The sequence below is a fragment of the Gekko japonicus genome, unplaced genomic scaffold, assembly GCF_001447785.1.
Source record: "Gekko japonicus isolate JY-2015 unplaced genomic scaffold, Gekko_japonicus_V1.1 scaffold160, whole genome shotgun sequence".
In the NCBI taxonomy this organism is placed as follows: domain Eukaryota; kingdom Metazoa; phylum Chordata; class Lepidosauria; order Squamata; family Gekkonidae; genus Gekko; species Gekko japonicus.
The window spans coordinates 769582-783078 of record NW_015165239.1 but is presented as its reverse complement, the minus strand read 5'-3'; the positions used below and the strand labels follow the sequence as shown (position 1 = coordinate 783078).

Sequence of the window (13497 nt, the reverse complement as noted above, 5' to 3'; positions counted from 1 at the left end):
ATGAGAATGGTTGGCCCAAATTCACCCATTAAGCTCCATAGCTGGTGTGTACTTGAACCTGCATTGTCTCAGTCGCTACACCATACTGACTCTCTCCCTTGTCTTCATAGGAAAGTATGGTTTCAAGGCTTGCATGTTCATTCTTCTGTGTTACAAACCATGGGTTGGATCCATCACAAAATTTCTGCTTAAGCAAGCAGAAATGTAAGAAAAAGAGTACAGCAGCTACTTACAGTGTCATACTTATTGTATCCTCATTTGTGTTTCCACTTGCACAAGTCCTGGGGTTTCAGGAAGTGAACTGAGCAGCTTTTCCTTTCTCAAAAATGGCTCCTCGCATGGAACAACATCAGAGGCAGAGGAGATTGTCGCACAAGATCTTGTGTGCATATGTTATCGTTCATATGATCAAACCAGGACAAGAAAAGGAGATACTACACCAAGATCCCTTCCCCAAGCAGAACTAGACTACGTTGATTTCTTTTTCTATTTGTGCATTGAATCCAGTTCAGAGATTGTGACTCACAGCAAATTACACAGAATGTAAGAGATACGATTTTGTTTGTTCGTTTTCACTTTAACACACAATTTGACTGGAGAAATTATATGGAGTGATAATTTACTCTTTCCTGAAGTCCACTGTTCAGATCAAAATTGCTCCCTACTGCACTTTTCTAATATATGGTGTAAAATATACTGGGTCCTCAGATATAATTAAATGCCACCATTTTATCATGTGGCTGTGCTGAGCAAATGTGTAGCTTTTGAGAGCTGCACTGAACAGAAAACACTCCATGTGTCTCCTGCATCATGTCTTGTTTTGGCCTCATTCAGTTTTACTAGAAAGCTATCAATGCGAAGTTCTGTTTTAGATGTCCCCTCAGAAATTGCTTTTAAAACCTAAAAAAAACCCAAAGGATTACACAGGTGCACAAGGAAACCATTTTTCAAAAGACCCATACAGACAACCTGTCCACATGTTGACTCACCACACAGAGAGGAGACATAGGCACCAGTAGAGTGCTCCCCACCTCTGCATAATTGCTGAGTCATTTGCACAGTGCCAATGTGCAGAGGAAGTGCCCATACACATGCCTCCTCCCTGTGATCAAAAGCGCTGCTTTCCAAATGTTGCTGATCATGGCGAGGGGGCATGCATGCAGGCACTTCCTCCATATGTTCATACCATGCAGATGACTCAGTGATTGCATCGAGGTGTGGAGCACAGGTGGGCCAGCATTAGGGTTGCCAGGTCATACTTGGATCCTGGAGGGGGACTCCAGCCTGGCTCCTGGAGTCACCCGGAAGTGATACCACCTCACTGGGCACATCATGTGGGGGACGCTTAAGCATTTGGGTTAAAAACTCTATGGTCACCATAGAGTTTTTACCCAAATGCTGAAATGTCACCTGCAAAATGCCCGGCACAATGATGTCACCTCCAGGTGATGTTATCATGCCGGGCATGTTGGGGCTCTTTGGGGGCAGGGATCCCCCTACCAGCCAGCTGGCCAGTGGCAGATGGGGGGGTGGAAAGTGGGGAAAACCTTGCCCCATCAGGGGTTGGCAACCCTAGCCAGCGTCCACATTCCCCCTCTCCCTCCCCATGTGATAAGTTAAGATGTAGCTGGGTTGTCTGCACTGGGTTAAAAAGAGCAGGAATTTTGCAGCTGTGCACAGACACAGAGGGCTCTCAGACCATGACCAATGTGTAACTTTCCAATTTGAGATTGCTAATCTAGGAATGATTGCAATAACATAGATGTGTGACAAAAATAGTCATTTTTTCTCTAACCACACAGAAACTCTTGGAAGCTACAACATTACATCCCTAATTGGAAAATGACATTCTAAAATGTTGCAGCCGTTGTGTTTTAAAATTATATTTGTGAATTATACAAGAATGATGCAACAGCATCAAGTGATATGTGGCCACAATTATCATTGTGATATCATGAAATGCAATGGTAGCTCTGGATCATACCATATCAAAGCAGAAGCTGTACTACAACAACAACGGCACATTGCATGGAAACCTCCTTGGACAAATTATGTTAGATGTATTGAGAGGCTTTTGACAAGACAATACAACAGGGACCAGTGAAAGAATATAGCCATACCATGAGTTCTATTATTCCTCCGGTAGGGTGTGCAAGGGTCTACGTATGGCTTTGTCACTGTTATGTCCATTTGATGGCTGTCTATTATTTTCACAATGATAACAAAATGGTTCCTTTCTTGTACGAACCAGCAGTCCACTTCTTCATTTGATTCAAATAGCTCTCACATTGTATCTGAATTGTAACACTCAGTGGGTGGCTTTATCACTTACAATGTCTGCCTTTGATTTAAGCAATGTTATGCTCCCCAGTTCATTACAGCTGTGACATTGTAAAGCATTTCACTGATCACCATTGTACTATATTCATGACACTGTTGAAACATGAAGAGTTGGTGATTTCTTTGAATAAGTATTGATTGAAAATAGTTTACCTTTTGAGCCTGAGGAAGCTGGGAAAAAACAAGAACAGAATAGAACAAGCCATCATTATATAATTGATATGAAATATGAAAGCTAGTTTAGCTGCTTTATCAATTTAAAAAAATCACCAAGGTAAACAAAAAAAAGGATAAAGTAATAAGAAAAATATTTCCAATTAGTTTAATCTGTTGTATAAACATTGGGGTACATTAATAAAGGATTGTTTGCCTGCTAAATATACCTAGCACCATGCAACTGTTTAACACGCTATAGTGCTAGAGAAAGGGGATCATTTCCCCTAATGATATGGTATTGCACTTGAATTGAGTAGTTCCATCTTTCTGTACACAAATATAATTCAGTGTGGAATTACCTGCATATTTTCAAGTGATACTTCACTAATCTCTAAATTCACTATAATTATAAAGGCCCATTCTACTCAATTAGTCTTATTTATGACTGGGTATGCACATTTAAACACAAGTATGAGCAGCATACATTTGCCCGTGCGTATGAAATGTGACTTGAGTTGCTAAACTGAATGGTATTCTAAACAAGTGGGATCGTATTTTTAACAAATGAGACTGTCAGTCCATTCAGAGTTGGATTGCAAGCACCTTGAATTCTGTGCCATATATAACATATTCTTCCGAACAAATCAAAATCGTCAATAATACCTAAGTAAGGGCACAATCCAGCCAAAGTTACACACTGATAAGTCTCATTGAATTCAGTGAGAAAGATGAAAGTTGGAAAACTGAGACTTTATTTACTCACTGGTTTCAATAGAACTTGGACTGCTTATACTGTGCTTAAATTTGGTTAGATGATGCCTTAAGAGTACATTCTGATAGTATCCCCACTGTAGGTATACCTATCTGGGTGTTCCATGAGTTATAAATCAAATAAAGACAACAGGAATTAAGCTGTACAATAGCACACCATATATACCACTATCTAAAAGACAATTATTACATTTCATAGCATCAGTTATTTAAAAAATCCATAGTATATGATGCCTACTTAGACAACACAGTTGAGCGGTAACCAGTAGGATCAAGTACTCCCATTTGAGGTTTGCTAATTTCCTCAGATGCAATCAATTTCAAACCATGAAAAAACCGATCTTTCTCTTATTGCTCTTAGCAGTGTTTAGATACCAGCGCCAAGTGGTTCCATAATAAACATCAATAGAACATAGAAATCAAGAATAGATATCCAGAAAAACCATTGAGTAAAGAGTCACATACCAGTTCTCAAGAAAGGGAATTCAGTGGCACATACTCCATAGAGAATTTACTAAGTGCAGATTTCTTCCATAAATACTCTATTTCCCTTTAGTAGATACTGAAGGATTCTAATAAACATATAGGCAAAATTCAATACACCTGGCCCAGGGCAGTGGATTGTTATGGGAAAGATGTCTGCAAATTTGAATTTCATCACACTCTGTCTGTAATGCTGTGCCTTGAATATCATTTTGTACTTCAGTTAAAAATAGATATACCCATATGTTTTCTGGCCTACATTTTTTTGCTCACATTGCATCATGGATTTCATAGCTTGATGGCCATATAAACACTATCAACACAGAATTAGTTAGAACTATAATAAAGTCTACAATTGTCATCTGTTATTTGCCCAAGTTATTAATATCATTATTATTTGATGTTGGCCTGCATTTCTGACAATATCAAAACATCCAGATATGTACTGGCTAGGATAAACATGAGCTTGCCCTGACTTACATCTTATATAAGGGAATTATATCAGTCCCCTTAATCTATTGCTGTCTTGAACCATATTATGACCTAGATTTGGCTGTAAGAATACTGGTAAATCTGTTGCTAGGTCTAGGTACTTCAGTTCTGGGCCAGGGACACATGGTATAGATCTTTCTTAAGTAAGCAATAAATAATTACAAATGGAAGACTTTTGAAGAATTTGTGGGAATGGGGAAATCATCCTGCCTCTACCACTACTGCCCCATCACTGCCTTTGCCATCTTCTTCTCTTCCCTTCCTTAACCCTCTTGCCACTGCCTTTTTTTCTCCCTCATTTCTTTACCCTGCCTCTTATGCTTTCACTTGCCCAGCTACTTACACCTCGTCCTCTTCTTCCTCCACTGCCTTCTCCCCCTGCCCCTCACCATTGTCATGTCCTCCTGCAGCAGCTTTCTGCTCTTCCCCTTGGTCTATCTTTTTCTTATGACCAATTGTAATTGCTGACTATGACTTTTTGTTTCAGTTGTGATGCCTATGCAAGTGCAGATTGCTTCTCTGGTTTGGGATTTGTTTTTGTCTTTTTAAGTTTTACTTTTCAGATTTCTCTGGAAAGTCCTCTTCTGTCAATGCATAACCCATCATATAGATTTTTTAAAATCTAAACTCTTGGGATCATGTTAGATATACAGATGTCAACTATGGGCAAGTATATGAATTTATATTTTTTTGGTGTAACCAGCTTCTTGGTTGAATTAGAGGTCTCTTGGCCTTGGCACACAATATTGATACTGTTACCTCAAAGCAGGGTCCTCATCCAAATTAAATTCTGGATAGACCATATATAACTGGGATTAATCAATCTATCCCAGATTATTTCTGGAGTAGTTTGGGGGTGTCTGCTAATTCCTAATGAAAACACATATGGTTTGGCAGAAAAAGAATTGTGAGCACATACAGTCCCAGTGCATATAAACATGATTTGTAAACAGATATAAATTTAATTGATTTTGGAACAGCCACCATAATTTTGAAAGCAAGATTGGGTAGAAGTGGATCTGCAACATTCAACTTGAATTCCACTGAAATTTTTATATTCTGGTGGCAAATTTTATTTCAGATAACCAAGAACAAAAGTCAAATACACAAATCAAATGAGACTTTAAAAATATTTGAACCTTAATCTAGAATATGGACATATGAATGGATAATTCAGTGATGCCTTCTTGAACCTATCTACTGCCCATTTGAAATTCCAAACAGGAGCTGTACAGAGTTTGTGGGCAGTAAGGTGAGTTGTATACTTCTTGCTGGGAGTATAGCTGCGGGCTATGAAGTGTAGTTGCCTTTGAATACAGTTTGTTAACTTCTCCAAGTCAAGAGTACAGGACGCATTTTTTTAGTTAGAGAAGGCAGCATGTTAGAACTGCATTGCCCACCAGTTTTTTTCCAGACTAAATTCAATATGGCTTGGACCAATAAAGTCCTAAATGATCTGGGTTCTGATACCTTAGGATATGGCTTTTCAAATAGGATGTGCCTTCTCCCATAAGCTATTGTATTATGGATAACGACTGATGCAAGTGCTTCATCCATCAGTAATAATGAGCTTGTCCTCAACTAAGGGAAACTATTTTAAACAGCAATGGATCCTGTATCATGGAATTCTACCCTGAGGGAGATTCATTACATTTGATATGCTGTTACTCTTATGTAATTAGTGAATACTCCTGTTTCCTACCAAACCTCCTATTACACATGTGACTGTATATTTGTACTTTTGGTTCACTTTTATCATTGTTGCTATTAATTGCATTGGGTTTGATCTTGCAGTGCTATTTTGCTAATGGTGGTGCTTTTTTCTGGCTGGCAGAAGAACATCTGGTATTAGCAGGAGACTCCTCCAGTAGGAGGGTGCTGCCATTACAATCATAGGATCCCACTAATTATTGTCATAAGACAATAATTGGGCCATTACTAGTGAACCTAGTCATTACTAGTGAGACTAGTCAACCTAAACATTTAAGTATAAATACTTATTAATACCGAATAAATACGTATTAACTTGAAAATTATTTCCAATCTGTTAGTGTGGTTCTCAAGGAAGAATGTATGAAATGTAGTAATTATTTAAGGCAACAATTAAAAATGGCATCTGCATTTTAGAAATCAACTGTTAAAATTTAAACCCAGTATCTGAGAGACTGGAACCAAAAATTCTTTAGTTCCACTTCCACTCATTTATTTATATTATTTCTAAGCCACCTCCCCATGTTTTCACGTGACACCTGAACACATCCCCAAATTACCTGTTCTTGTTTCCAAAGTGTAACAATTATATTAAGGAAATGTTTTTTCTTCTTCCCAAATTTGTGAAAAGTTTTGGAACTGGAGCATGAAAACCAATATGCATAATTGCATTGACAAATCATTACCAAAAACACTCGATGGGGTTGAATATACAACTGTTACCAAGAAGAATCTTTTTGTGCGCTCCACTGATGTTTAGGAGTACCTCAGTGAAACAATTATTTATTAATTTATTTAAAGTATTTATATATTTGCCTTTCTCCTAAGCATCTCAGGACTCAGGACAAACAAAAAGAATCTTGATGCACATATGTACTTTCTTTTATTGTTTTGTATAGATGGAAGAAAAAATACAAATGAAGAAACTAAGCTGCAGCTAACACTTCAAGCTCCAATTTTGAAATTAATTTTAGAAATCCTCCAAATTAAAATGAAGTTCAGAAAGAGTGAAATGGTAAACATGGCAAACCCATGGAATTAAAAGGTACAGGCAAAGGTAAAGTGAGGCTGAGATAATTTATATCATTAGATACAGTAGCTCTAGGGGGGGGGAGGGGACTTTAAACATTTTATATTTTCTTCTGTTTACATTCAACTTCACTTTTATGTTGTGTGTCAGCTTTATCTGCCCACAATATTTTTTTTATGGCTAAAGACAGGAATTTATGAAAAATAAACCAAGATTGATTTACAATGACTCTAAAGAACAAGTGCTTGAAAAACACTTGTGAATCCAGGCAATTCTACATGCCAAATATCCATTTACAGTGCAAAAGAGAACCTTTCTATAGCAGTTCTGTATAGGATTATGCCTGTAATTTGCAGATCTGAGATACAGGATGATTTATTTGTTCTTCCTTACAGTAGTCCTGTTGCAGACAAAGAAATACATGCACTTGCACACACATGGATTTAAAGTATCAGAGGTAAGATTTGTGTGATGTTTTCTATTACATTTTTCATATGAGTACTTTGTCAATGTTGCCTTTACAGTCTGTAAATTCAGGATCTTTTCCTTGAGATACCAGTTATGATGAATTGTTCAGTTGTCCATATATTTAGAAGCTGATTGTAAGAAACATGAACAACTCACATTAGAATGGGTTTGAATTTTTTTAAATCACTTTTTGCTGCCTTGACTGGCACTATCCCTTCTGAGAGGCCACAGGGAACAAACAATTTTTCTAACAGAAAAAAAGAACTAACCTGATCCTTTCCAGCAGAACATAAAAACTGCCTATCTTTGCAAAATTCAGTGGGTACTACTGATTTCAGTGGTTTCCTCAAACCCTGCTAAGACATTTTCCCTTTAAAAATATGTGAATCTAGTAGTTATTTTTGTATCTAGCAGATACTAGGATTTTTTTTCATCCCTTGGCAGACACAAAGCATTATAAATCATATCTTTCTTTTCTGAAATGTATGGTTCACTTACAGAAATCACCTATCCTGTAAGTACAACTAGTCATAATGCAACTTTGACACTTTCCTGTGACTTAGGTTTGGTGTATCATCATCATCACCATCATCATTGCTGAGCCAAAGGTTCACTACTAAAGAGATGCTCACAGTTTAATTTGAAATAAGAGCTTGGGCATGCCAATGTCCTCACCCATAATGTTGACATCTTGTGGGCCTGACAGCACTAGCTGGATGCTGCTACCAGAAACCATCAGTTTTTGTTAACCAAAGACACCATAGTGAGTGTAAGAAACACTACACTCACTGTGTTAGCTTCTGTTCAGGCATCATCACATAGCTAAATCTTTGCTAGCCCTGTGGAGCTATAAACAGAGAGAAATCCTCTGTTACCTCCTCTCACACTATTTACCTTTATGATGTCAATATGTAATCAATGAAATATGATATGTGATTATTTTCTGCGCTAAGTAGCAGCTTTACCTTTCTGGATGTCAACAAGTAATCGATGAAATATGGTATTTGATGATGCTTGAAGGAAACATGGTGAGTATATTTCTTCGTGTCCTCATTCTGGCGTCTTTTGTTAAACATTAGACAGAAAAATAGCACCACCTAATAATGGTGGATGGCACAATTGCTTCAGCAGAAAGGGAGGGCCAAAGACTCTTTTAAGCCCTGCATTCATTTCTGTGGGGCATAACTATAAATACCTGCTCAGAAGCAAATGGGGTAGTCCTTGAGTTCAGGTGTGGTCTAATTTCTGGAACAAATTGTAGGACCATGCAACCATTTAGAGCAGTTTTCAAGTTTGTAAGAAAGAAACTAAACAATGAGGAATCCTCAGGGTGAAAGGTTTATTTCTATGCACTGGAGTTCCACATACAGAACTCCTCTTTTCTTCTTAAGCTCACTTACCAGTGTCGTGGCTATGAAGTGCTAGTGAATGATGCACTAGGGAAAACCTGTTAAGATACAAGGATTTCTTTTAAAATGGAATGTGTAGAAAGCAAAGGTACAACTTTTTAAACTATTTGGTAGTAATATTTTCCCCCTCATGGATCACTGCCTTGTCGTGGCGAGGGGGCTTGAGCAGTTCAATGAAGCTGTGGGCTATGCCGTGAAGGGCCACCCAAGACGGACAGGCCACAGCAGAGAACTCAGACCAAGAGTGATCCCCCTGGAGAAGGAAATGGCAACCCACTCCAGTACTTTTGCCAAGAAAACCCCATGGAAAGTACCAAAAGGCTAAAAGATATGACGCCGGAAGATGAGCCCCTCAGGTCGGAAGGTGTCCAATATGCTACTGAGGAAGAGCAGAGGGCAAGTACAAGTAACCCCAGAAAGAGTGAAGCGGCTGGGCCAAAGCCGAAAGGACGCTCAGTTGTGGATGTGTCTGATGGTGAAAGGAAAGTCTGATGCTGCAAAGAACAATACTACATAGGAACCTGGAATGTAAGATCTATGAATCAAGGTAAGCTTGACGTGGTCAAAAATGAGATGGCAAGACTTAACATCGATATCTTAGGAATCAGTGAACTTAAGTGGACAGGAATGGGCGAATTTAACTCAGAAGACCATTATATCTACTACTGTGGCCAGGAATCTCGTAGAAAAAATGGTGTGGCCTTTATAGTCAACAAGAGAGTGCAAAAGTCAGTACTGGGATACAATCTCAAAAATGACAGAATGATTTCTGTCCGATTCCAAGGCAAACCATTCAACATCACAGTAATCCAAGTCTATGCCCCAACCACTGATGCAGAAGAGGCTGAAGTGGACCGGTTCTATGAAGACCTACAACACCTCCTAGAACTAACACCAAAAAATGATGTCCTCATCATCATAGGGGACTGGAATGCTAAAGTAGGAAGTCAAAAGGTAACTGGAATAACAGACAAGTTTGGCCTTGGAAAGCAAAATGAAGCAGGGCAAAGGTTAACAGAGTTTTGTCAAGAGAACACACTGGTCATAGCGAACACCCTTTTCCAACAACCTAAGAGGCGACTCTACACATGGACATCACCAGATGGGCAACACCGAAATCAGATTGACTATATAATTTGCAGTCAAAGATGGAGAAGCTCTATCCAGTCAGTAAAAACAAGACCTGGAGCTGACTGTGGTTCAGATCATGAGCTACTCATTGCAAAATTCAGACTTAAACTGAAGAAAATTGGGAAAACCACGAGGCCATTCAGGTTTGACCTAGATCGCATCCCTGATGAATATACAGTAGAGGTGAAGAATAGATTCAAGGGTCTGGATTTGATAGATAGAGTGCCTGAAGAACTATGGACAGAGGTTCGTGACATCGTACAGGAGGCAGCAATCACCACCATCCCAAAGAAAAAGAAATGTAAGAAAGCAAAGTGGCTTTCTGATGAGGCTTTACAAATAGCAGAGGAAAGAAGGAAAGCGAAAGGCAAAGGCGAAAAGGAAAGATTTACCCAACTGAACGCAGATTTCCAGAGAACAGCAAGGAGAGATAAGGAGGCCTTCCTGAATGAACAGTGCAAAGTAATAGAAGAAAACAATAGAATGGGAAGGACTAGAGATCTCTTCAAGAAAATTGGAGAAATCAAGGGAGCGTTCCATGCAAAGCTGGCCATGATAAAGGACAAAAACGGTAGGGACCTAACAGAAGCAGAAGAGATTAGGAAAAGATGGCAAGAATACACAGAAGAACTATACAAGAAAGACCTCGATGTCCTTGACAACCACGACGGTATAATCACTGACCTCGAGCCAGACATCCTGGAATGTGAAGTTAAATGGGCCTTAGAAAGCATTGCTAACAACAAAGCTAGTGGAGGTGATGGTATTCCAGCTGAGCTATTCAAAGTCTTAGAAGATGATGCTGTTAAAGTGCTGCACTCCATTTGCCAGCAAATTTGGAAAACGCAACAGTGGCCACAGGATTGGAAAAGGTCAGTATACATTCCAATCCCAAAGAAGGGCAATGCCAAGGAATGTTCAAACTATCGCACAATTGCACTCATATCACACGCTAGCAAGGTCATGCTCAAGATCCTACAAGCTAGGCTTCAACAGTACGTGGATAGAGAACTACCAGAAGTACAAGCTGGGTTTCGAAGAGGTAGAGGAACTAGAGATCAAATTGCCAACATTCGCTGGATTATGGAGAAAGCAAGAGAGTACCAGAAAAATATCTACTTCTGCTTCATTGACTATGCTAAAGCCTTTGACTGTGTGGATCACAACAAACTATGGCAGGGCCTTAAAGAGATGGGAGTACCAGACCACCTCACATGTCTCTTGAGAAACCTGTATAAGGGCCAAGAAGCGACAGTTAGAACCGGATATGGAACAACTGATTGGTTCAGCATAGGAAAAGGAGTACGACAAGGATGTATATTGTCACCTTGCTTATTTAATATATATGCAGAGTACATCATGCGAAATGCTGGCCTGGATGAATCACAAGCGGGAATTAAGATTGCTGGGGAAAAGATCAACAACCTCAGATATGCAGATGATACCACTCTAATGGCTGAAAGTGAAGAGGACCTAAAGAGCCTCTTGCTCAGAGTAAAAGAGGAGAGCGCAAAAGTGGGCTTGAAGCTCAACATCAAAAAAACTAAGATCATGGCATCCGGCCCCATCACTCCTTGGCAAATAGAAGGGGAAGTCGTGGAAGTAGTGACAGACTTCACGTTCCTGGGATCCCAGATCACCGCAAACTGTGACTGCAGCCATGAAATTAAAAGACGCCTGCTCCTTGGGAGGAAAGCGATGGCGAACCTAAACAGCATGATAAAAAGTAGAGACATCACCCTGCCAACAAAAGTCCGCATGGTCAAAGCAATGGTATTCCCAGTAGTCATGTATGGCTGCGAGAGTTGGACTATAAGGAAGGCCGAGCGCAGAAGAATAGATTCTTTTGAACTATGGTGCTGGAGAAGACTCTTGAGAGTCCCTTGGACTGCAAAAAGATCAAATCAGTCAATCCTAAAAGAAATCAACCCTGACTGTTCCCTGGAAGGCCAGATAATGAAACTGAAGCTCAAATACTTTGGCCACCAAATGAGAAGGGAGCACTCCCTGGAGAAGACCCTGATGCTGGGAAAGATTGAAGGTCAAAGAAGACGGGGACGGCAAAGGATGAGATGGTTAGACAGTGTCATCGATGCAACGAACATGAAATTGAGCCAACTTCAGAGGACGGCGGAAGACAGGAGGGCCTGGCGGGAGATGATCCATGGGGTCGCGAAGAGTCGGACTCGACTGTGCGACTGAACAAAAGTAATATTTTGTGAACTGTGTCCATGGTACACTTGAAAGAAAAAAATCATTTCAAGATATAATGAAGAACTATATAGGCAAGGGTAAAAAGATAGCTGTTCCAGATTAGGTCCACAATTTATGACCCTGCACTGAAGACAATGCACAGACATGATGGTACCAGCAACAGCCACTAAAACTAAATATCACCAACCTGAGTTGTTAACTTAGCACAGAAATGAGTGGGCAAGATGTTAGGAGAACTGAAGATGTGCCTTCTCCTAAACATCTTTTGGGTAATCAAAGGCTTGTATTTACAGAAGCCATAATTTTTATCTCTGAAGAATCTTAGAGATGCCTACTTAATTAATGGTACGGCATTGGCATAAGCTTCTACCTTCCATGACAAGCTATATTTTAAACCTGTAGCAGCATGACAATGGGTGCTATTCAGAGATACAGTGCTGAAGTCCCATTATGTTTATGGTTATCAAACCTCTTTTTGGCCACACCAAATAGTTTGCCATTTTTGTAATACATACCAAGAAACAAGTAATTGTTCCATAATTATGACTGCTGGTCTATAATTAAACTCCCTGCGGGAGGGACGGCTTGCCTGCAGATTAAAACTGCGCGATCATACCTGAACATCTGGGAAACGTCACACTCCCGTCTCTAACCCGCAGCTTCGGCCCAAAGATGCGGATTTAAAAGCTACCGGGAACCGGCTCGTGCAGGCATCTGATCAGGAAGCAGTGGTAGCCCGTCACAGCCAGTGCCCGTTGGCATCCCACGCATGCGCACAAACGCCTTGCTGCTGTGTTGCTTAGCATGGTGTGATCGGCTGCCTGAGGCTTGGGCATGGAGCCTCGGGGGAAGGTGAGATCACGGCACCGCACGTCTTTTTACTCCGGCTCAAAAAGTCTCCCGTCTCCTGCGGATTATCCCGTTCATGTAACCGGGGCCTCTGTCAGTATGAGGTTATTTCTTACCTCAGCCTACTAACAATTCCAGCAATTTAGAGATTTCAGAACAAACTATTTATCTTAGAAGCTTTTAGTATAGTGGTTTTGTGCCAGGCACCTGTTAGGTTCCACAGCTTTGTGACCCAGTAACAGAGTTATTTCCTCACAGATTATGTATGTGTTTGTTACACTGAAATGCTCATTTGAGGGAGCCTACAATGATTTTTTCCCCTCCTGCAAGTGCTTTTAACACAGTATTGGAAATTTCACAATAAATTATGTTTCCTACCTAAGAATGTATTAGAATGTGAATATATTTATTTTTCCTTTCCAAAATAGCCTTTTAAAAACTATA

General features: G+C 39.8%; 1 protein-coding gene across 1 annotated transcript in view; it reads right to left on the bottom strand.

Moving 5' to 3' along the window:
• CACNA2D3 (calcium channel, voltage-dependent, alpha 2/delta subunit 3) overlaps positions 1 to 13497 on the bottom strand; it is an 855054-nt gene that overhangs the window by 250322 nt on the left and 591235 nt on the right. Inside the window, exon 14 of the mRNA XM_015410013.1 lies at positions 2494 to 2511. Coding sequence (XP_015265499.1) covers positions 2494 to 2511 — 18 coding nt within the window. The remainder of the gene's footprint in view (positions 1 to 2493; positions 2512 to 13497) is intronic.